At 37.5% G+C, this 26288-nt stretch overlaps 1 protein-coding gene across 2 annotated transcripts in view; it reads right to left on the bottom strand.

Moving 5' to 3' along the window:
* Positions 1-24750, bottom strand: part of LOC148429728 (excitatory amino acid transporter 1-like) — a 31067-nt gene extending 6317 nt beyond the window's left edge. The window contains exons 1-9 of one of the 2 annotated variants that reach the window (XM_088441851.1): positions 24568-24750; positions 22036-22228; positions 18812-18949; positions 9640-9844; positions 6500-6542; positions 3247-3515; positions 1006-1239; positions 744-938; positions 182-316 (exon numbers count right to left, since the gene is read on the bottom strand). In XM_088441851.1, coding sequence (XP_088297977.1) covers positions 182-316; positions 744-938; positions 1006-1239; positions 3247-3515; positions 6500-6542; positions 9640-9844; positions 18812-18949; positions 22036-22219 — 1403 coding nt within the window. In that variant the 5' untranslated portion in view covers positions 22220-22228; positions 24568-24750. Of the gene's footprint in view, positions 1-181; positions 317-743; positions 939-1005; positions 1240-3246; positions 3516-6499; positions 6543-9639; positions 9845-18811; positions 18950-22035; positions 22229-24288; positions 24435-24567 lie in introns of those variants that run through there. The other variant, XM_088441932.1, reaches the window with a different exon arrangement.
* Positions 24751-26288: the final 1538 nt, after the last annotated feature.

The following is a 26288-nucleotide window of genomic DNA, read 5'->3' as shown; positions in this document are numbered from 1 at the left end:
CTGGTGATCATCTCCAAAAAGTGTAAAGTATTAAGTTTGTACCAACGGGAAAGTTGACTAAAAAAATTGCCGCTTCTCGAGGTTGTGTCACAAGAGTATTCAATTGCCAGCAAACGCTACTTGCTACTTGATCTGTGTGTGAAAGGAAAAGTTTTGACAACAGGGCACAGGAAGTACTCACAGGAACCAATCAACAGCAATGATGAGTGTGATATCATCAGTGGGGAGGCCCACAGATGTCAGCACTATCACCATGGTAACCAGCCCCGCCTGGGGGATTCCAGCTGCTCCAATGCTGGCTGCTGTGGCTGTGATGCTGCAGGAAAATAAGACAGAGGAATTTTAATGGCCATCTGTTTGACACACAAGAACTTAAATTGACACCCCCATGACAGGCTGTCTAATGGTAATCCTCAATATTTAGCCCAGAGTTTTCTTCTAGCGCAATGTGAAAGAAACAGTCGTGTCTGGATTGCTATCATTAGTCCACACATGCCTTTTTGGGTGAGTTTGATGTAACATTGTAACACTATGTCCTGTTTGGCAAGCTCACTCTCCATCCCTACAGTCGCCAACATGAACTGAGTGTTGCATTAACCTCGAAAATGGCAGTAAGTCATTTTGGTGGTACTTGGAAATGTACAGTATTTTCTGAGGTGGTATTTGCTATACAAAGTTTGGTAAGTGCTGGTTTAATACATTAGCCTAGCATTGTAGAAAGAACAGCATGTGCGGCCACTTACCTGATGGTGAGAATCTGCCCGAAGTTGAGGTCAAAGTTGTTCACCTGAGCGATAAAGATGGCTGCCAGCGCTTCATACAAGGCGGTGCCATCCATGTTGATGGTAGCGCCCACAGGGAGTACAAAACGAGTGACGCGCTTGTCTACTTTGTTGTTTTCCTCAAGGCACTTGAATGTAATCGGCAACGTGGCTGAACTAAGGTAAAGATGAGCATGTTAGCGCATACAGCTAGCGTGTTACGGTGAAAAAATTGTTACCAAACCTGGAGGATGTGCCCAGCGCTGTGATTAGGGCTTGGAGCAGCCCCGCGATGAAGGTAAAGGGGTTCTTTCGAGTGACAGCAAAGTAGAGTGTGGGTAGGACCACAATGGCATGGACCAGCAGGCCACAGATGACGGTGACTGTATACATTCCCAGCTGTCCGCCCATTGACGTGATGTCATCCATCTCCACAATTTTACCCGCAATTAGGAACAGGATACCGATGGGGGCATACCTGATCCCAAAACAGGCTCCGATTAAGTTTTACATTTACTTGTTTTTCCACCCACAATACAGTAACTTGGTTTTTGTTGGTTACACCAACCAAAATTATGTTGGACATAAAAAAATCAATTATCTGCTATGAGAGTAGTCTGCAAAACATAATTACATAACGTAATTATTTTAGCCTTCCAATGCCAGCATCATTTTTGTCAGTTTGACTCAACTTTTCGGTCTGTTTTGAGTTCTACGGTTGTCACGGATTTCCAAATAGTCAAATTATAGTCAATTATTGTTAAGGCAAGCTGATAACTTCTCCAATTTGGCTTCCATTTTTTGAAGCAGTTCAGAAATCGCGTATAGTCAGTCTGTGTGTTGATAGCCCTTTACATATTCATATTTATGACAGGCAGCTTCTCTATTGCTAAAAGTGCTGTCTGTGTCTTCTAAACTTTGTGAAAAGTCAGGAACCTGCCAACTCAAACCAGCAGAATGCTTGTTATTCGAATGCCAAATAGTGTATGTAGGCATCTTGAACATCATTGACACAGAGAATTGCCAGGCACATGATCCTCCACTTCTTCCAGGCGTCCATCGCATGTCTGATCGTAAAAGTTCCGTCAGGACAGGCGGGTTTGCCTTAACCCGACCTTCTCATCGGGAGAACGTGTTCGATTCTGATGAGAGACCAGCTGATTAACTTAAAAAGGCTAAAGCAGCTAGAAGCTGTGGTTGATAGTTATGAGAAAATCATGATAATAAACACACAGTATTTAATAGGAGCCACTAAGACATTAGCCAAATAATGTACTGTACTTCTGATTTTAATGGCACAGATCTGCTTTTTCGATGGCAAAATGGACAGCGTGCTGTAGCGCTAGCATTAGCTTTTAGGTTAGCCATGAAGTTTTGCTAAATTACTCAAAACTAAACATTTATTTTTTATCCTGGCGATTGTTGTTTGGTGTCCATTCTGCCCCCTTTGAAGTGATTACTCCATCACTGTACAAATATTTACAGCATCTATTTGCCTTATTTTTCCTCACTCAAGGGTTCTATTGGAAGAATTTTTATTTATTTTTTTTTGCTTACAGAAAAGAATACCTAACTTTCTTGGGCTACTAGCAGCTGAGCCCCGACACATTAAGTTTATCTCGATGTTTCAATTCAGGTCAGAAGTCACAACTCACATTGCTGCTACCCTGAGGTAACCTAGCACCTATTATATACAGTACAAACATAATGAAAAGGGCTAGGTTTATTAATGGCAAAAGCAACATGTTGATACACACTGTGAGTCACATGATGGTCACACAAGCTGGAATTCTTTCTCCCTTCTTTTGGGATCAAACTGGCTTTAAAATGACAATATGTAAGATTTAGATTGTTTTTCTTTAAAAATGAATAAATTAAATGATTATAAATTCAAAAAACTACAAATAAATGTGTTCTTAATGACCAACAGTATGTTTTAAATATAGGCATAGGTCTAGTTATCATTAAATAATATTACATGGGGGGGTGGCACTCTTTTAGAGGTTGCCATTTCTGTTATAGCTCCGGATAGCCAGAGGAGGAGTGTCTATTGCTGCATTTACCGTAACGCCCCTAAAGCTCCCACGGGCGCAAGTGAAAAATTACACATACTCCCTTTTAAAAGAAGAATTGAAAGATGCGCGATTCATTAAACAGAGACAACCTTACACTTCCTTTGAGGTTTGGCGCCTCAGTAAAAGGTACTGATTGAACAATACAGCGACTTTATTGGTCCGGAGACCTTTTCTCCAAGCGTTACGCGCACTGACAATGTGACCTCCTTCTCGTTAACTTCACGCACATACCGCCATGTCGATGCGCAGGATCCATCGCTAATACAGAGTTTAAGTTTACCTCTGCCATCTACTGAAATAGTTTTAATTGCCAGTAACTGTCAGGAACTATCTAGATGTTGGCTGACATAGAGTAGATACAGTAGATAAGTGTGTCCTAACTTTCCCCTAATTTTTAGTTTTGTACGTACCACATGATGATGGCCACCAGCCTCATGATGGCCTCATTGAGACAGTCAAAGAAATCCCTCAAGGGCTGCCCCTGCTCCTTCATGCTCCCGATGATCAAGCCAAAGCACATGGAGAAGACCACCAGACCCAGCGCATTGACCCCGTTGACGGCGCCCGGGACAGGGATCATTTCCTCCCTCGTCAGCACCTGGCTCCCGTTGAGCAGGAACACCGAATCGTTGACCGTCACATTGATGCGGATCACCCTCTTGGCGTACTGCGTCTTGAACTGAAAGAAAAGTGAGAGCCTAAACGTTAGCCGGTGAAGCTTTCAGCCACGCTAGTAGCAGTGCAATGGCAATTTAATAGCTTGCCATATATTCACAGTGCCTTGACGATCCTCGGGATATGACTCTAGTGAAATGACTACATCTGTAAAGAAAAGCATATGGAACAAACATTTCCAGACATAGGGGTACAACACGCGCATCTTCATTCAAGATATTGTGAAAGTAAAGACACAACACATTTGCAGGTGCTCTAATCTACTCATGCAATCACACGTGAAGATGGAGCAAAACGCCTCAATTGAGTCTATGCTCACTAGTCACAACATTAGGGCACAATCTAATGAGATCCAATACTTATAACTTTTATTCCAAAATGTATTTTTCTTAAAAAAAAAAAAAAGAGAGAACATACAAGCAATTCTTAAAACCATGCAAGGTTTTTATTGAAAATACGTTACCTCTTTTCTCTGACATACAACTGTTCTCAAGAATGTTAGCCTTTTTTTTCTTGAAATCTTTCCACTTATTTTTTTTAGCTTTTTTAAGGGTGGTGTGTTTTTTTTCTCAATAGATCAACATTTATCCTTCAAAAATATTTATTTTCCCCTTAAAAACAAGACACTTTTTTCTAAAATTGTTAGACTTTTTATAAACAATTAAAAACAACCTTTTCATGGAAAACATAAATGTGATGTTTGGAAATATTATAGTTTTTAAAACTGAAAATGCAAGATTTATTTTTTAAGAAGTAGTTCTTTTTTAGTATGCGTGTATGTCTTTTTTTCACAAATACTGTAGTGCTGGGGTCACCAACCTTTTTGAAACTCTTTGGTACTGAGTAATACGAAAGGATACAGTTTATGTGAAGACACCGATCACGATAATTAATTTTCACAATAATTAAGGACCAGCTGTTGTAAATATGCCAATCAAGTGTACTATGTAATGTAAACGTAATACATGTATAATAGTTTGTAAAATTCATAGAAAATCACCAATGTTCTATCACTTGTAAGCTATGGGCAGAACAGGCATGTGTGCTACTCGTGTGATCTCTGGGTGTTACCAGCGGGCACCACGTTGGTGATCCCTGCTGTAGTGACTTCCCCTCAACAACATAAAACCTTTTTCTCCCTTCATAAAACTTAAGCTCGTTTTACAAAAACTGAGCCAAACATGCAGTATTATGTAAGCAAAGTCACTTTTTACCCAACTTTTACAAAAAACTGTTTTTGCAAAAATATATTACCTGCCTCAAGTATGACTTCAAGATCACTCTCATGTGTGAATTTAGCTTACTGAGCATAAACAGTAATTAACTTCACAAGTATGATGAAAACCTTTAACTAGCAAAATGAAAAGTCATTTGTGACAGAATGTTTGCAAAAGCACATAATACATTCAGTCTTCAAGTATACCAATGGACCATCATTAGCCCTGTAAAGGTAGATTTTGTTTTATTGCATCTCATTGGATGTGCAGTTGTGCCTGATGTTGTGGCTGATGAATATCCTGAAATATACTACTGATAAATACTGCAACGGTGTGTACGAATAAATAGAACCGTGTGTGTCTGTATAAGTAAATAGTACCAGTCAAAAGGTTGGAAATACCTTCAAATATACTGTATATGGTTTCAAACACATTTAGCTCTTGATAATGCCCAGCTACGCATTGAAAGTCATTTTAGGTCATAAAGCAAAGCATCATCCATATCATAAAACAAACAGAAAATCTTGTCACCTGGGCAAAAATTCAGTTTTTATTATTTTTTTAACAATTAGTGATATAAATAATGAAAAAAAAAACAAAACACCGGATTTCTTAACTTTTGACTGGAACTGACATCAGGGGTCTCAAAATCATTTTATATGCTGGAGAGAGAGGAGGCCCATTTTTCATTTAGGACGCATGGGTTTTTTCTTTTGGTATTTTCCTAGACTTTGCATATGCAGGTTGAATTGGGAGTAACAACCTTCTTTTGTACATGCGTGCCATTGTGGGATGAAACCTACTGTAGGGTCCCAGTCAATTACAGTTACCCTCATTTGTGCTAAAATCATGACAGTCCAAGTGCACACCAAGCTTGACGTGGCAAAAGTAGTACTTGCTGCTCTGTGCATGACATTGCGGCAGGCAAAAATCAGCCATACAGGTTAACTGAACGATCTCCCCTTGCAGATGATGTAGTTAGTTGTAGTTGTGTATGTGATGTGGGCACTTCAGATTGACTTGTAACCATGACTACCCCCCCCCCCCCGCCCCCCAACCCAACCTCCCAGTAGTTGTGATGAAAATCTGACGCCATTGATATTTGTACGATTAGTGTTGATACACTATGTCTATTTGAATTCAAGAAGAGGTGAGTCCCTTTAAAGCACACTCAGGGACAGCTGAATTACAGCACGTGAAAACAACAAGATGGATTCACAATACTTTCACAACATTGGAAACTTGCAAACGCACCAGTTGTTCTGCACATTGTTCATTGTTTTCTAATTACGCTGTTTTAAGGAAAGAAAATCAAAATGACAATAACAAGAGGGCCAAAAATATCAGCCAATCCCGCAGATGGCCGCTAGGCAATGATTTTGAGACCCCAGATTAAAGACATGCACACTCATAAACAAGCACACTCACACACACACACACACACACATATACCGTATATATACATACATACGTACATACACAACCATCAATATTTTCTAGAGCCGCTTATCGCACATATCAAATTAAATAAAATGTAAAAAATAAAATGAAATATAAGAGACATAACTATAAAATAAATAAAACTAAAATATAACTATAAATATGAATAAAAATTGCATGTTTTTATACACATGATTAATATTAACTCTATAACACAACCAGGAACTTTGTTACTCAAGTACCATAAATTAATCAAATTCAGTACTGTAGTAGTTTGATTTAAGCAATAAGCAAAAGCAAATTGATTATGTGAGTAAATATTACACATTACCTGTCTGGTGCATGCTTCCACAAGGTTCGGAGGGAACATGTTCCTGCAAAACATCACATACTTTTGCTTCAGTCATGTATGAAAAAATGACCACCAGACCTAAAGTCCAAAATGGTCAGGTCGAGTCATCTCACGTCATCCTCTGAGAACCCTTCAGTTAGTTGTAGGTCATCAAATTTTAAATCCCATTTTTGTTCTCCCTGCACTATATCCAACCGTCAGATGGACAAGACAAACAAACAAATATGGCAGCTCTGCCCCTTTAGTGAGCACATTAAAAGCATTCCCCTCACACAGTGAGCAGTAGAACAACCAGAGCTATCATCTTAATGGTTCTCAAAGTTTGTGTTGTTACTCTGTTTAAATAGACTCACAATTTATTCAGTCCCTTTGATTTTTCTTGTCTCTGTCGTATATCATTCCTATACTTACATTTTATTGTACTAATAAATATTCAAACATACAAGTCTCTACCGCAACCTTCAGTTTGACGCCCCTATTTCTTTTCACGTCAACGGCATTGCACCCACTAGGTTTCCATAGCAAACACTATTCAGCTGTGACATTGATTTTTGAGAACTACTGGTCACCATGGCCTGTAAAACATTATATATGGTCGAGGAGGCAGTGTATCGATAAACAGACAGACAGACAGACTCTGACTAACTTATCATCAAAAGGGGCGGGCATGCTGGAGCCTATCCCAGCTCTCTTTAGGCAGTAGGCAGGAATACCCTGAACTATTTGCCAGGCACACAAAGAAAAATAAACATACACTTCCACAAACACACCTAGGGACGATTCAGAGAAGGGGACCCCCAACCACCGGTACAAACCCCGATACTGATCAATGGATCAACTGGTGATGATATTCTGCACTACATTATTAGAACCATTGTCTCTGTTTGTTGTTTATTGCTTTTTATTGTTCTTTATTTATTGCTCGATTGTAGACTGTAGTCTGCTGCTCGGTGAAGTGAACAGAACAAGAATTTCATTAGCTATACATATGACAATAAATCTCGACTCTTGAATCGTGGTGCCAGGCCTTACAGGTTGTAAAAGATATAATTACTTATTTCTGTTTATCTGACTCTGAAAGATATTTCAGTTTAAAAATTGACCAAATTCTCTATTTGTTTCAGTAACCCAAGTGCCAAATTTTCACCCACAAAGTAGCAAAATGAGTAAGAAACAGATGCCTTTGGAAACTTCTAAACCTCAAAGAAAAAAAAAAACATAAAGCCCTAGACATGACTCCAAATTGAAAAAATGATTTATCATGGTAATAAAGAGTTCAAGTGCTAGTTGGTGAAGCAAGCGTGTCTGTGCAAATAGATGATCAATCATTAACCGCTGGAGATGCAAATGATGGCGGGTTTAAAAGTAATTTCGAAACTCTGCATGGTTCTGGATTACAGTCATGGCAGAATACCCTGAATCGCCACCACAACACTCAAAAGCCTGTTGCCATTTCCGCCTATTTCCTATTTCTGTGAAGCGGGGCTTTTCTGCAGCGATCGTAACAAAAACAAAAACAAAAACAAAGGTGCCACCAATATTTAATATGGTGCTATGGATGGATGGATGGATGGATGGATGGATGGATTTGAATCTACATAGGTATGGTACAATGGAGGGATGGATGGATGGATGGATGGATGGATGGATGATGATAGATAGATAGATAGATAGATAGATAGATAGATAGATAGATAGATAGATAGATAGATAGACAGACAGACAGACAGACAGACAGACAGACAGACAGACAGACAGGCAGGCAGGCAGGCAGACAGACACACACACACACACACACAGACAGACACACAGACACACAGAGACTATTGCAATGTGTAGCGCTAACCGCAAATTGATGCCACATTTAAAAAACAGGAAAAATTCCTTTTTAAAAGAGAGAACTAAAAGCAGATAAAAAAAACAGAGTTGGTTCAGCAGTTGGAACCATCAACCAGCTGTAATAACTTTACACCATCTGACTTTTTCAAAAATATTTTGAAATCTGTTTTGAGTTACAGTGAATAATCAACAGTTCATGTCAGTCAGGCCTTCTTTTAAACGCCCTGAATGTAGCTGCTGTCAAGCCATTTATAAAAAAAAAAAGAATGCTGGATATTAGCAAACCATGGACACATCTCAAAACTTCCTTTCATAGCCAATATTGTTGAGAAAGCGTTTTATAATCAACTCGGGACTTACTTGAACTGAAATTGACTTTTTAATTCATTTTAATCTGGGTTATGAAATCATCACAGCATAGCACTTACCAAAGTACTAAATGACATGCTGTATGATGCTGCTGCTAGTCCTACCGGATCTCAATGCATAGAGTTGATCATAATGTAGTGCTGAACATGTTGGAAACTTTGGTGCCGTTAACTGGAACAATCTAAAATGGTCTTGGTCCTACTTTGAGGAAATTAGCTATTTTGTTTGGAATGTAAACAAGAGGCCATGATATCCGGGAACCTTGAAGGGTCAGTACTTGGACCCCTGTTGTTCAGTGTGTATATGTTACCTTTGGGTCAGATGCTTCAGGATGCCAATGTTGGTTTATCATGGCCAAAAGCTTTCTCTTTCTTAGGGGGCCTTGGCAAAATATAATTGGAACTGCTGCCCTAATGCAAATTAATAACTGGATGAACCAAAAACAAATCAAAACAGGCATTATTGTTTTTGCCAATAAAGGGAAAACGATTGAGTTATTGATGGAGTTTATCTCTAAGCGAGAGTTGGGTTGCACCCTGACTTATTTGGCTGCTCATTATTTCTGTGTGTTTGTGTTTGAAAACAACTGGATCACTGTCGTTAGAAACCAAACACCAAGTGAATATCTTGGGCTGCTGACAGCTGAGTTTCAGCTAACATCACATTTGTCATACTTCTACGATCTGAAACACATCTACAGACTGAAAGGTTATATACCTTATATGCCCAAGGTGATCAAGATCCCCAGTGCTTTTTCTGAGAATATTGACAAAAAAAAAGTGGTATATCCTATGGCGCAACCCCAAAGACAACAGGTTTTAGTCATGGTTTTCAGTTCAAATCAGTGGTAGTCTACCACCTGTAATCAGTCCTTTGGTGCCTATGGTTTACAAACATTTTGAAGTCCAAACCTGATAAGGTCCAGGAAGGCGTCGGCGGGGCTGACAGTCTCAATTTTCTGCTGTTTGGTGAACTCGTCCTTGGAGCCTTTACCGGGGTGGATGATGAGCACCATGACGATGCCGATGAACACGGCAATAACCGTGGTGGTGGTGTAGTAGACCACCGCCCTCATGCCCATTTTACCTGATGCGCGGCTGTCTAGGGCTGCCATGCCTAAAAGTAAAAAGAAGTTGTAACAAATTTTCAATTAGTATTCCACCACTAAAAAATGTGACTAGTGTATTTTTTGGCCTGAGGCATTTATTTGAGATTAGGTTTTTACTTAGATTGCATCCTTACATTAATACTGATGCATTTTACAATAACATTTAACAACAGGTATTACTAAGTCATATTCTGTTAAAAATATTCTGTCAAAAATATAGTGACACTTTTAAAAATATATAACTTGATATCAAAAATATACAAGATTTTCCTTCTGTTAATCGAAATGTAAATGAAAAATATGGTTTCTAAAAATTATACACCCTTTATCTATCCCTGAATTTTTGAAAACACTTTTCCTCTTGAGAAAATAGGATTTTATACTTTATCATTGTTCTCAAATTCATAAAAATATATGATTTGTACTGCTTATAATCGTAAGGTGTGCAAGGTTTTATCCCAGCTGAATTTGGGTGAGAGCTGGTTTACACCCTGAGCTCGTTGCCTGCCAATTATTTTTGTGTGTATGTTTTTAAAAACCGACAACTTTTCTTTTCATGACAAAAATGTTGAAAATACTGTACACAAGTTTTTTTCACTCCTAGATACAAGAGTTGTATTATAAGAACACAAGACTTGGTTTATTTTCAAGTATACAACTCTAATTCTTGAAAATTCAAGTTTTCTCAAAAATCGACTTTTATATTGTAATTGGTGAATATGCATTTACGTTGAATGTCTGTTTTTGACTTGAAAATGTTTCTTTGCTGTAAAACATCTCCAAAGTACATTTAGAATCAGCGGTGGACCGTCAGGGCCAGCAAGGCCTTCTCTGCTGGCCTAACATAATCTGGCATCATTTTCATTATAGACCAAAATAATTATAATAACTATAATGAAAGTCAATTTAATTTAAAATTCATTTTTACTAATATATATATATATATATATATATATATATATATATATATATATATATATATATATATATATATATATATATATATAGATATAGATAGATAGATAGATAGATATTTTCTTATTTATAAAATTGTTCTCCATATTCTGCTCTTTTCATGTCATATTATATCCATTTGATTATCCTCCTTCTAGTGTTGTAGTTTTACATGGGAGTTTTAAGCCAATTAGAATTCATCTTACTTGTGCAGGCTGTATGTAATCTGCCTGCTCCCAGAGGCGCTAGGGCATTCGCTTCAACAGTCGCGGGCTTCTGCGCAACAGCAGATGGATATGTGAACAGCCTGTATAACTTAATAGACAGCTGTAATAGCCAACCGAGTTATAAGATTGCCATCTAGAGGCCTCACGTTGAACGTGAGGAGAGTGGATGCTCGATCCAGGAAGACGGGGCAATGCTCAACAAGTAAGCCATGCGGTGTTGGCTTTGCCTGATTGCTCTAGAGGCGTAGCGTAGCTATTAGTCCCAACTTGGCCATATTTCTGACTGAGCTGACTGAGCGAGTGCTCACCCTGGCAAATAGTTCTGCTGCGAATGCCGTTTGGTTGCAAAGGATCGATTTGGTGTTTGGAGCTACAGTGGATGTGTCAACTTCAGTTGTTTAACCAAGGCAGCGACAAGACACCAAAGCACAGCTGGACACACGCACTACTGTGCTTTAAAAAACTTCTTGGGACACCCAAGTGGATATGCAGTATTGTACATCTCAGTTCGAAGATAAAGAGAGCTCCTCAATGCGCTACGGTGCTTTTAAAAAGCTTTTGGGAACACATGAGTGGATACACTGTACATCTCAGTGCGAAGAGAAAGCTTGAGCATGAAGAGGTCAAGAAAAATTGGGAGATATTGAAAAGACTGATCGATTGTTACCGCCGTTTGTTCAGGTGAGTGCAAGCCTTTTCTTTATCGATTGTTTCATTTTTAATATGTTTGTGTTGTTTTATTTAATTTATATTCAATTAAAAGTAAAGAAATAAAAAAAAATCTTCTTATATTAAACTGCGATTTGTAATTTTGACTTCATGAAATTTCATGGATATTTATTTTAAATTATAATTGATTTTTTGAAGTTTTGACAGCATCACATATAATGACAAGATTTAATGGCTGATGCGGGTTTATTGACATTTAAAAGCCGTAAAAGACGTAAAAGTAGCCTGTGTAGCCCAGTAATGCACATGTCTGCGCATGGAGGCTATTTATTCGAGAGTCTGACATCACAGAAGGCGTACGAGTGAAAGTCACAGCCCGCCATTGTTTAGAATAGAACCGTATCTTGACATCCACAACCTGATCATGGCTATACTGTATCTGCAGGGGAGTTTATGCACATATACTTTCCTCAAGGGGGCGCCTCTAAAGAGTACATATAAACATAGTTCCTCTGGTTTTTCCAAGACAGGTTTTGAGGCATAAATGTTCTTCAGAGCTATACTGCTAATAATTAACACAGTTAAGAGTCTGTATTTGGAACATGGAAAAACTGCAACTCAAACTTAAGACTTGTCAATAAAGTTGTGTGGTCTACTGAGCATCATATACATGTAAGAGAGCCTGGGAAAAAGGTGCGGTAACTATTGATGGAATACACCCATCTCCATAACCTGTCCCTTTTTTACAACGAACAAAGCGCAGTGAGAAATATAATCTGGCTTTGAAAACAACACCTACTGGATGGCACCCAGGGAACATTCATATCCGCTTTACTTTTTGTATATTTTAAATGGCGCTCACAGTTTGAAAGAGTATCAGAGGAGCCCCTTGAAAGGTTCATAATTCCCAAGTGATTCATTCAAGCTTGTGAGCCAAAAGGAAGCCAAGACTGACTGCTTTGCATACATACACAAGAGATGCCAGTTAACGATTAACACGCTGACCCTGACCGACTTTGTTTGATCAACGATAAAGCATGTTTTGGCGTCTGACGCACATGAGCGTATGGCAGTGTGTGTGTTATATGAGTATGTATGTATGTTGTATGTATGTATGTATGTGTGTGTGTGTGTGTGTGTATATAAATATATATATATATATATATATATATATATATATATATATATATATATATATATATATATATATATATATATACTGAATAGATAGATAGATAGATAGATAGATAGATAGATAGATAGATAGATAGATAGATAGATAGATAGATAGATAGATAGATAGATAGATAGATAGATAGATAGATAGATAGATGCAACTGCAGGGAAATAAATAAATATGTATATATTGTTATGTTTTCTTTTTTTTCTTTTCTGTTTTGTTGTTTTTATTTGCCTGAGTTGTGGGATTTTATTCATTTTTAGTCATTTTCTTATTAAATAATAAAAAAAAAATACATTTGCACAATCAATCAACACCCGCCTCTTCAAGTTATGTTTTTCTCCAAATAGATAACTGGCAGAAGAAAATAAATACCTTTTCCTCAAACAAATAATATTTTTTTCCTCAAAAAACAACTTTTTTGTTCTTGGATCTACAGTGTATACATTACCATTCAAATGTTTAGAAACACATCCTGACACAAAAAGGTCTCTAATACATTAAAGGGTCAAGAAATTCAAGCTACTGTATTAACTCCTGGTATTGCACAGCTGTGAGGTGAACGTTATTCAGGTTACAAAATAAAGCTGACGAAGAAAATACCAGAATCTCACTACTTGAAGAATCTAAATTATAAAATGTAATTTGTTTTGAGTAACATTATCCAAATAATTCCATCAATAGTTTTTCATAATGTTGACTTTATTAACTAATCTTATTGTTGACTTTTATGTGGAACATTAAATCATGATGAAGCTGCTTGTTATGTATAGGGTTTTTATAACATATTATTTGAGGGTTTTGTTTAGTGTTAAAACACAATGCCCTTTAGGTATGAATTGTTTTTCTCCCTGCATGGGAAGACAATGTTTTAACGAGGTTCATCTATTGCAGGCAATAGTGTGCGAAACAGATTTTTTTTCAACCGTCACAGAAATAATGCAGGTGTGGATTTCAGAAGGAAAGGGAACAACTGAGACGTCTTTTCAAAGAGTCACCACACAATTGGACTTTTATGTTTATTCAAAAACACTCCTTTTTTTGGACTCGAGACTCATCTCAGGCTTTCATTCGCGCCACTAGTGTTTACTAACATGAGTTACAAAATATGAGAGTTTGTGGCGAAATACGGCATTCTTGGAACAGCAAGGCAGCGAGTCAGCCATGTTACACAGCACGAGGTATTGCGATATTAACTCATTCAATCCCAAAGACATGATCTTAAGTAGTTATTTAGTAGTAGTGGATATATTTTATACTTTATGAAAATGAATGAAAGGGTTGCTTGAAAGTATCTTAACACGTGCGACCAATGACCATAAAAATAGCATGTTCGCTACAAAATTGAGCCATTTTGGAGCAGACTCCAGATGTTTGTGGAGTAAGTGGACATATTTTCTCTTTTACTTGTAAGCTTCCAAATTTTCTCAACTCATGTTTTAACACTTCCAAACCTACTTTTTAAACAATGGCAAATTACTGTAGCATTATGGTGAAATTTCACCTTTTTTTAAGACGTACAGGGCATATTTATGGACATGTTTTCCAAGGGAATTTTTAAAGCCGCAGATGGTTATGAAAATTAAATGTACTGTTAAACTGTACTCAGTTCAGAAATGGAAAAAAAAAATCATTTTTGAGCCAAAATATAGTTTCGTGATCGCAACATTTGGGTCATTTTTGTGGTGTATGTTAATGTCACCATTTTTATCATACAACAATGCTAAAAAAAATGTTGCACTTCCTCTCTGTCGGCACCCAAGGGGAGTTGAGGGCCCTTCACGGCGCTCCTTTATCCTGCCTCTCCTCCCTTATCCTTTTGCAGGCGAGCCTGGGAAAACTTGTTGACTCTGGTCAGCCTTCACACGCGCGCACACACACACTCACACAATGATCTCTGACCTGTTGTCTGGGCAACAACATACACAGCCTCACTAATTTCTTCCACTCAAAAGAGAGAAAGAAGTTAGGTTGAAAGAGAGCAAGGAGACATAGTTTTGGAAGGGTGGTGGGAGGTACAAATACAAATGCAGGCCCTTGTTTTGAAAGGAAAAAGGTGAAGCTATGGGCACAAGAAGTGGTCCAGACTGTCTGGAACCCGACCTACACTGGATGGATGATTCAAGGTTTAAAGCTACGGTTAAGGTGTACTTGAAATATTGGACTGGACTCGCCAATAATGTCTTGAATTTTACTCAGTATCGGATCAGTGGTATCGGACATGTATATACTCAAGTCCACCCGCTTAAAAAGAAGAAGGAGGTGTTTTGTCACAAATGACAATTAATCCTGTCTTGTATATCAATTATATTTCAAATGCAGATATGTGGGAGGAAAACTGAAATGAAAACGTCTGTATATCACATTTACCTACTGACATCAAACCTGTTCTGCAGCAAATGTAAAAAAAAAAAAAATGGCCTCACTGTTCCACTTACTAGGAGTGTATTTGAAGTTACCAAATGGATATTTTTAAAATTTTTGCAATCGCTGAAACGAGCAGCCTTCACATGTCACTTTGACCTCAAAGGTTTTATGCACACTGCACGGATTTAACAAGAGTCAACTTGATTGAAAACATTCCAACTACATGAAAAACATTGGTAGCTTTACATTCCTTTTTTTATATATCTACCAGTCCAAACAAGTGTACTGCATATTAAAGAGGCTTTTCTGGCAAATTGCCTTTTCGGTGCAGCATTTTGGCCATGTTAGTGACATTACTTTTGAGTGAATTTATAAAGCTTTTTCTTTTTTTAACATAAACACATGTGGAAAAATGATAGATAGATATCTTCTAATCCTACATTTATTTCCTCTTGAGGAAGAAATTACACAGGTTTGAGTGTTGCCAAAATGAAATCCCTAGTTTTGAGAAAAATGTGTTTAAATGTTTGGCACCCTCATCGTTTCAAAGTTCATAATGACCAGGACATCATCTGAGATTTTAACACAAATGTGTACATCATATATTAAGTAAAGTGTTTTCTTTTACATGTTTACTGTGGTTAAACTCTTTCAACACTAGCGGACTATTCATTTGCATTTTATGATTGTTTTCATGTCCTTATTGTTTTTTTTATGATTTCCAGCGGTTGACTTGTATTTAAACATACAGTATATGTTTAAATACAAAAAAACAACATACACTTTACACTTGTATCACAGCTAATGTTCGAAAACAAGAGGTGAGACATGACTCGCCTCAGCATTTACTTTTTTGTGTTTAAGTCTTATGCCTTGTGCTTTGGTTTTTTTTTTGTTTTTTTTACGTTTTACATTGGTTATCTAGTTAAACATAGTGCATAGTCACTTATGTGTCACAATAAGGTGAGATGTTACTTTTATGTAAAGTTTTGTTTTTGATGCTGCATCAAGGAAAACGCTCTCTTTTACATTTTGCTGTGGTATACACTAGCAGTTTATTCATTGGCATTTTAGGTTTTTGTTTTCATGTTCTAAGACAAGCTTGTTGTTTTTTTATATGATTTACAGTGGTTGACCTATTTTTCCACTTATGTATGCCAAAAGTGTCATGTGTTAAAAAGACAATGTACTTTATTGGTTTTATGTTTTATAATGGTTAACTCAAATAGTTTGAAAATGAAATGCAACAAAACTCACCTTTGCATTATGCCTTCATCAGGATTTTTGTCTTCTGCAGGTTTTGTTGTTTTGACTTTATACATTGGTTAAACATTTGTATGACAGTTAAGAATGTTATCATGTGATTCAAAACATTACCTGTACAGTTTGCTAAAGGGATTTGATGCAGGGACTTCGCATATTTAGGCATTTTAAAGCAGCAGTAAAACCTCAATATTGTGTCTTTTGATCACAAAATCAATTTTTCATTTATAATAAAAATATTTACGTTTATTTTTTTTTTTGACCCAACTAAAAGAGACATCACATGTGCTCAAGGCTCAAGTTCTGGATTCGGTCATGTAAGGTTGCAAGCTGAACCATACTTGGTTTTATCTGTATAATTATTTATCTTACTGGTTGTTACCCGGGCCCTCGAGTATACAAGAGGTCATTTTCAGTCGACAGCTGGTGTCAAAATGTTTTTAAAAAGTATTAATTATGTATACTCGCCGATTTAGTTTCAAACTAAATGTAGACATGTTACATTTTACAACAGAAAATAAGGTTAAAGTTTAATAAAAATTTAGTACACCTTAAAGGTTTCATTGGTGGCTGTTGTTTTGACTTGTTTTGAATTTGATTATTTCTTTTGACATGATATCTAATAGAAAAAAAGACCTATCTTGTTTTCTTCCTGTTGTATCTGTCGTCACATGACATGATGTCACAGAATTCTAATACTATGCTCTGTTCCATGCACAGTACAAAGGCGCCTGTCATATTTGTACTGTGTACTTGCAGGGGGCCATTACGTCTTTCTCTCTCACTGACCCGGTCACACTTTATTTGAATACGCTTCGTGCAGATCAAAACAAACAACAAGAGCATTGTCAACACCATGACTGCGCAAAAAAGCCTCATCATTTGTTTGCCCATTCAATTAATCATAAACTCCTCTCCAATTTCTTATAGGTCCCCACTATGACCTAAATGCACTTGCACGTGATGGACTGTATGTATGGGCCACGGAAGGTTTAGGAAGGTAATTGTACTTGTACCCTAAACAAACTTCCAACTTCTGTTGCCGTCAAGTTCCCACTCTAAAAGTTCCCAAACATTTAAATGGCTCCTTAAAACCAGAATGAGCCAGTGACAATAGGCCAGTTAAATATGTCTGCAGACCAATATTTAACTTCTATGAGCAACACATTAAGATTGAGTCTTTTTTTAGGTACAAAAATTTGAGACCCGCAAGAGTGTAAGGGGAGTGCAAACTGCATGTTAAAGTGTCTTGCATTCTGTTCACTAATATTAATCATGAATAAACCCATTCAATTATTTTTTTTTTTAATAAAAACTTAAGCCTACTATGCTAATGTACTGTAATGCTGGTCATGATAGTGATAGACGGAGAGCAACTTTTTTGTTTGTTTGTTTGTTTTCAAGATGGTGCTTGGTGTAAAAGGTTTGAAAGCCACTCTTCGAGTACAAAAAAAAAATCCTGTCTGTCCATATAGCCTCTTTTCCATTACAGACATTTTACGAGGGGGCGAGTCTCAACCTCTGGTTTTGCAGTAATTCGAAATATGAATGTTGTAGAATGATGTGGCGGAGTCACAATTTATAGCAAATCAAAATGCTCAAAAACTTTGACACTGAGTTTTAGTTTGATGCATATCTTGCACACCAAATTCATCCAAACATAGCTTTATGGGTGTTAAAAAAAAATAGTAAACAGCGTTGGAAAAATATTCATATAAAGAGGAATTAGTAAGATGCCATACTCCTTGAATAATACAACGGTTAATAAAATTGTGCCTCAAAACCTTTGCATTTATACAGCTGTTTACTGTGGTGACCCAGTTTGAATGAGGAAAATGGTGCGGACGTGCATGAAGTAATTGCGATTCCTATTTAGATGCAAAGGCACGGAGTGAAAGTGCCTTCTTTTGTGGATTCTTTTCTAAGTATAGTTCTTTGATAGCAGAGGTGAAACTAAAAATAGTACTGTTTCATTTAGTCAATCAAACCACATGAATATCTGTTGCAAAGAGGAAAATGGGAGAAATTACGTATCGGTACGGTATTTCTTTCAATGTATAATGATAATAATGTTTCGTTTTGATGATAGCGTGTATAACGTTTTGAAATAAGAAGCAAAGAATGTGACAGGACACGCAATTAAAAAAAAACATCTGTAACAGGTTTTACGGCATAAAAAGCTACATTATTGCAACACATACTACATGACTCTTTGTAATATAAAAGACAGGTGGGATGGATTAAAAAAAACAAGCAAACTATATGATGGGTCTGGTTCCCATTTCTGATCTACAGTATATGTTACAATGACTGACCTGTAATGAGACTGGACACCAGCAGGGGCAGCACCAGCATCTGCAGCATCCTCATCAGCAGCTCTCCAGGGAAAGAGAAGAACTTGACATCACGATAGGACATGTTGTATGGCCGCAGGGCAAATCCCAGAATGATACCTATGCATATGTCACATTAAAAGTCAATGTTTGACTTTAGGTAGAAAACACGATGCAACAGAGTTATACATGTAAGTTGACTCATTAGTTTGCTTGTTGGATGGAAAGATTACAACAGGCATGTCCATCCAAAGTCCAGCCCAGGGGCCAATTGTGCCTGGTTTGAAATTTTCACCGTAATATACAGCCCACCAGCACTGTTGACCACAGTATAAAATATGCCCTGAATTTACAGTTTGAACTTCATTTCCAGGCAACACCGTGTGGGATTGATTTCAGACTAGCCCCGTGATGCTCAGTCTGGGAACCAAAGATTATCAAGTTGGTTGAGTGTTGTCGTGACTAAGCTTCTGGACAAGAACTTCAAAACAAAATGTTGTTCGTGTCATATGTTACTTGTACCATAAGTATAGTTTATTTTGAAGGATTGGCTGACTTCCCCACAGAGTTTGACTTTGACTACAATACCGTGGCTTTAACAGGCGGCGCACCAAGCATCTAGCTTTCAGCAGTGACAGGAGCATCCACTGAAATTTAGAGGATCGTAAATGTTTAATCGTAGTTTGTTTGTGCTGTGGTTAAAAACCAAATTAATAGAGCTGAATATGCTGGTAGCTATTTGTCTAGCTATAGCTATTGAGTCATTTGGCGACTAACTTCTTGACATAGCAGGTCTGTAAGATGGCATGGTAAGAGGGTTGCACAGCTACTTCAGTTTTCTACAGTAACAAGTTTAGAGGATTGTAAATGTTTTCCTTAGCTCTTCTGACAGAATAGAAAATGTACAAACTTTATGACAAGTAAACTTTATGACAAGGAAACAAAGAAGCAAAAGAACACTTATGTAAGAAACATGCACGCAATCCAGTCAGAACACTAAACAGTTGGGTGCATTTCTTCACAGCATGCGTTCATTCAAGCTAGTTACAGTAGCTACAAAGTTCACTAGTGCATGTTGTGCTATCCTTTAGTTTCTAAGTTAGTTCTCTTTTGCCTTGGGTGAGGCATAGGTCAGAGATAGTTTCTGTTGCTTCTAATTCTGTTTCTGTAACAATTTGGGGTTTAAGGCGATTTGGTGGTTGGCATCATGCGACCGAAACCTGCTCCATGCAGACTGAAACCCTGAGAGACCTGAAGTGGACTCCACCTGGAAGTTTATCACTGGAAGTATGGCACTGCTGTGCACCCACAAAGAGGAGGAACCCACAGATGCTTCCCAGAGGTTGACTCATAAGTTCACTATAACTCTAGTAGGGGTGCAGATCTGGCTTGTGTGAGTGGGCCTCCATGTGAAATCCTGCCACACCAAGGTTCAAAGGGTAATTCCAAAAGGTTTCAGTGTCAGCCAAGCGGGTCGCGTGAGGTCCAAGTGGGTTTAAGTTCAATCCTTCCTTACGGAAGTTTCTATTTATTTCTAAGACAGCTGGTCGCAATCGTGCTACATGCACATTGACACAAATGCAACGTGCATGTTCCATTATGATGCCATTTATGACAATCATTAAGAAACTACCCTGTGAAAATTGCTCAGTTAGTGTGATAGTTGAGCCTGATTTTTTTTTTTTTTTGGTGTGCATATTTTTTGTTGGTCATTTCCAGGGGTCCAACACAAACTCCTCCTCCAAAGGGACTTAATCCACTGACTAAAACAAAATTAAAATAAAAGTGAACAATAATTCCATGTAGATCCTTTTTGTTTTTGAGAAATTTCATTCATTTTGAGAAATATGTGTTTTGGCATATACTTTGATTCCCCAAATATAAGAAACACTTTTTTTTCCCCAAAAATGAAGGCCAGAAGTATGTTATATGTTATAAACTGTAGCTTTTTTTTCCCCTGACACCATTCGAGAAAAACTGATTTGTCAGCAACATAACCTGAGTTTTGACACACAGATGCATATTTTTATATTGGCCGTATTCTTACTTAAAATAATTACCATAACAGGACGAGCAAGAGGGGGAGACGTTACTTAGCTGTTAGCAACAAGTGCCTGTTGCAGCTAACCGCAACAGCTTGTTACAGCAATATTGTCAATAATAGAAGCGAGTACACTGAACCAACATCAGAGTCCATTCTTGTTCATACACAGGTAAAATGGAGAGGATCCTGTAAAAGTTATGTCTACCGCTAATTCAAGTAAGAGTGGCAAGATACAGGGTTGAGTGCAGTAGAGAACATGGCAAGGTGACTCGTTTATTACTTGCGTATTTTAGCATATATACTGTACAAAATCATAAACTTGGTGAAACACGGATGCTGAGCAACTTCGGATATTTATGGTAAAATTAACTCGAACTGCGTCGCGGGAAGAAGAAAAAAACAACTGCTTCGAGTGCATTCACCACTCACAATGTGGGAAATCTGAAACACACTTAACGCTCAACAAACATATTACTTAGGGATATTAACACAAGAAAATATAAAGAGTTTAGGAAGATGTGACTCATCCTATTTTCCTAGAGTTTTTACATTGTTGCCACAGTGTTGGTGCATCTTATACAGGGTAATATAGAAAATACAAGAATTTGACCGCAAAATTAATGTGTGTGTGTGTGCGTGAGAATTGCAGTTGTGTACATGCTGTTTTTGTGCAAAAAGGCATTTTTCTCACAAAACTTAATCAAAAAAAAAGATCCTTTGCCTCCTTTTGTTTTTCTGTCTTGCAAAGTATACTGAAGTAGTATGGGGATATTGTGTGCATCAATAAATTGAAGCAGAAATCAATTTTAATTTAATTTAATTGAATTGTTGTGAATCAATCATAGTTTTGAATCGAAAATCCATTCTAAATCCAATTGTAGACCTAAATATCAGAATCAACTCGAATCTTAACAAAGACTCCCATCCCAACTACGCAATAACAATACCTTATTTTCATTCATTTCAACTACAATTTTACTCTTCTGAATGCCGCAAAATGAAGAGAAACATGATCAATATTTATCATTTATGCAAGATTTTAACTGCCGACATTATGTCCATATTTCAATTGAATTTTTTAAAGAAGCAGGTTTACGTCGGGAGTTCTTTCATGCAAAATCCAAATATCCAAATAACTTTAAATATGAACATTTCCACTCACCAATGACGACTGCCGCCACAGTGAATATGACAAAGGCGTTTCTTATGAAGAAGCCCTTCACGTCATTCTTACTGATGTTTGATACTCTCTGCCTGGTGAGCAGCGAACGGGACTGAATGCTGGCCTGGATCTGCCGGAGGCCTCGTCGCGCTCTCTTTGGGTCCTCCCCGTTCACCTGCATCATGGCAGAACTCTGTGGAAGCGAAAAGTAGGCAAAGTCAAAGGCAGATACTTGAATGACTTGAATGGATTACTGTATTAGTATGGTCTTTCTTCTAGTCAGTCTTCTTCCAAAATTGGTTCATATCGTTCTTTTCATCCATACATCCTCTATTATTTTAGCTTGTTCTGGAAATATTTTAATCAAATATTTTGTACTTTTTAATCACGGTCTTGATGAATGGCTAAGAGTCTGTGAAGGTGGTGATGGTTGGTTATTCATCAGAGCTTCTAAAAGATTGCTGTTGTGAAAGGTTGAAATTTCCTTGTCACAAAAACTGCCTCAAGTAAAAACGTATTGTAAACCCTAATAATACATATTGTATGTACACTTGTATAAACTGCAACTTAACTGAAAAAGTCCCAGTTTAGCAAAGGTAGTCCCAGTTTTGACCCTTGTGTCCCAAATTCCAGTGGATTTTGCCAGGCCCAATTTATTTGTCCCACTTTTCCGCAGTTTCTGTCCCAGCATCCCTTTTTTAAAAATCCAGCCAGACAGTCAATTGTTTGTGCCATGTGTTTAAGAATGATGGGATATACCAAAGTCGCATATCAAATGTGCTCTGAATGATTCTGGTGGCGCGTTTCCAATGAGATACCATGGGGTAATGTGCCAATTGACTCAGTTTTATGACAAATGTTTTGAAAAAAAAAAGCTCCTTGCATTCAACGATGGATAACGGTGTGAATAAGCAAAAAAAGCACTTTACTAACTTGCATTTACCAATTGCCTCAAGGTGTGTTCATTGATCTCTCACACATTAGCACTTATCAAGTACCTATAAAAATATTCAATGTGCCAAATTGCAATGACTAGTTCATGAGCAAATTGCAATGGGTAGGAGAAATAATTTATAATTTATTGGACAGAACTGTAAGAACAGTCTTATCTTTACTCAAGTTGTCAGGGGGAGTGGATACAAATCGTACCACATTGGAACAATACTGGGACACAGAAAAAAAGTTTGTGTAATAATGAGTGCATTGAGTTGTTTCACTATGTTGAAATGTCAACCAAGAGTGTGCTTAGTATTACCTAAAGTATGAACAAAACCATTGGTCCAGGAAGACTAGCGATTGAATTTGTTACAGTTTCTGGTGGGAAAGTATTAAAACTTTCATTTTCAGCTAAATTATAGCATAAACATTTTAAATTGCCGTCATTTTTTTTTCATTTAGAAAAACATCAGCACAGTTGTATAACTTTTTCAGGGTAAAATGTTTAAGATGTTGGTGCTCTTGTGGCAATGTTACAGATCATCTCCCAGGTCTGCTGGTGCCTATCCCAGCTGTCTATGGGCAGTAGGCGGGGGACACCCTGAGCTGGTTGCCAGAGGCATACAACCATTTACACACCCAATCGCACTTAAAGACAATTTAGAGTGTGCACTTCACCTGTGATGCATGTTTTTGGAATGTGGGAGGAAGCTGGAGGGCCCAGGGAGAACCCACACAGACTCGGGGAGAACATGCAAACTCCACCCAGGAAGGCCGAAGCTAGGTTGATTTGAACTCGGGTCTCTGAACTATGAGGCGGATGTGCTAACCACTTTTCCACTGAGCCAAAGGTTCAGTTCAACAACAAAAATGTTTCTAGTTTAAACAAGGATTGACTTTTTTTTTCCAGGCACTTTGATGCACTTGTAAGTTTTTTTTTTTTTTTTTCAGTTTCATACTAACCAGTAATCTTCATAGACAATGTAAAAAATGTTAAAAACGTTTACATTGTTTTTTTCTTTAGTTCACGTCAAAGAGGATGCAAATGTACGTATACCTAGACATCTTTGATAGATAATGATCGTATTTATAGTCACCACAGCAAATGAGGAGCGCAGTGTTATCTTTTGATAAGTAAAACTGTTGTAATAATGCTGTATTAATTTCTGAAACGAGGAATCCAGGGAACGTTTCTGTATTTATCAGTGGCTGAGCATGTATGTAAACAAGTTCGGTTTAAAAAAAAAAGACGTCCTTGACTGATATTGCATCATATTTTCCTCGCTCCTTTTGAGATGGGGGGGAAAAGTTGCTCACTCTTTGCTTTACAGTGTGTGGAAGATTCCGAATTCTGTCCAAACATTAATTAACCGTTAAAATCACCATAAAAACAAAAACAAAAAGCTCGTTAAATATATTGAATGGGGAGCACATTTTGCATGAGCAACAACTGAGTCGGAACACTTCCTCAAACACAACCTCCACGCGTCTCAAACCCACACGCGCACGCGCACACGCACACTCGCACGCACATACAAACAGTTGAGCCACAAAGGGCAGCATACACGTGACAAGACACAAAAGTTGCTTACATACCTTTAGCCTAAAAACCGTCTTTGGTGGTGCGTTTAAAGTTATGTCAAAACGTGAATGACGAGGAGGTTATGGGTCGTCGGTGATCACAGGGTTGCTCTGTCGAAGTGAGTATACAGAACTGGGGAGTGGAAGGTGAAAGGAGAGGCAGAAAAGGCAGTGAAGGGGGAGCTCCGTGAATGAAAGCCAGTGAGGGAGAATGAAGGCGGTGCCACAGAAGTCAGAGTTGTTGCCGGGGGGGGGGGGGGGGGGGGGGGGGGCATAGAGAGAGAGAAAAAGAAAGGGGGAGGCAATGGGAATCAAGGTAGATGAGGGGGTTATTAGAGGTGACTTGGTGGTGGGGAACTTGAGGAATAATGAGGTTTTCTGAAGAGAAAGGACTTTCTTGTGTGCCCCTTTCAAAGGTTTTGTCACGCTTGATAAATTTGGATTGATTGCAGAATCCAGCAGAGAGGACAAGGAGTTCTCTGAGCAGATGTTACTGAATTGGACTGAATCGAATTGCGTTGAAATGAACTGAATTTGCAATCAACTTTGAAGCGTTTATCATATTGTTTATTGTATAGACATCAAAGTTATAATAGCTACTAACACTAACTAAAACCTGTTAACAAAATAATATGAAACAAAACTAAATTAGGTGTTCACAAAACTCAGTATAACTACAAATGTAGCAAAAATATCCTTTGTTTCTTTCTGTTGACAAAGATAATGATTTTTTAGGGTTCATAGTAAATTAATGATTTGGTATTAATGTACGTATGTACAAAAAAAGAAATATCAAACAGTCATGTGAAAGTTTATACTGTACTTTAAAATCTATTAAATTATGTGTCCTAATTTGTTTTTTATTTGACAACCATTCCATATTTTAAAAAATAACTAATACTTACAAAACATGAACTGAAACAAATAATTTTTGAGAAAACAAAACACATTCTTGTTTTAAAACTAACAGAATTCAGAAAACAGATTACATGAAACGAAAACTAACTATAATTAAAAATGCCAAACTGTTGGAATCCTGTCAGATAGACCTTCCAACACTTACTAAGAGCTATATTCACCAATTTGAACCTAAATCAATTTTTACTTGTCTGAACTTGCACGTTTCATCTCTGCGGATTCCATTTCAGATTCCGTTGTCCAAACCTTTGACACTCCCACCAAGGATAAACTGTGAGTGAATGCAGGAACACCAAGGAGGCCGCAAGTCACTTCAAACGAAGGAATATGGATCTTTCCAGAGAATTGTGAATTTCATTGAAACCCATTAAATTTAAACGTCACACTTTTAAGTCCTCATATGAGTGCTCTCACAGAAAATTAAATTGGAAAGGGGAAATTAAATTGACAAAAACAAAGTGCATTCTCGGCACAGACATAAACATTATTAACACAGATGTACTTATAGAAACTGCATCTTAACAGGAGTTTGGATTTGGATGCACTTCAATTAACATAGGCAGCCATTGCTATCGGCTGCCATTTGGGCTGACTGCAAGTACTGAGTACAGTACTTGAAAATAAAGCTGGTATCAACCCATTACAACACCTAGTATTGACACGTTCCTTTCCTATTTAGGCGTGAGTATTACATGTATATACGGTGCAATACTTACTTATTGTCAACATCATAGCGTCATGCTGAACAGTTGAACCTACTTTAAATTTGTACTCACAATTTATTTTGAGTTCCTATTTTTTTATTTTCAGATGAATTG

The sequence above is a fragment of the Hippichthys cyanospilos genome, chromosome 1, assembly GCF_059441005.1.
Source record: "Hippichthys cyanospilos isolate Australia breed blue-spotted pipefish chromosome 1, RoL_Hcya_1.0, whole genome shotgun sequence".
Taxonomy (NCBI): Eukaryota; Metazoa; Chordata; class Actinopteri; order Syngnathiformes; family Syngnathidae; genus Hippichthys; species Hippichthys cyanospilos.
This window is presented reverse-complemented; position numbering and strand designations above follow the sequence as displayed.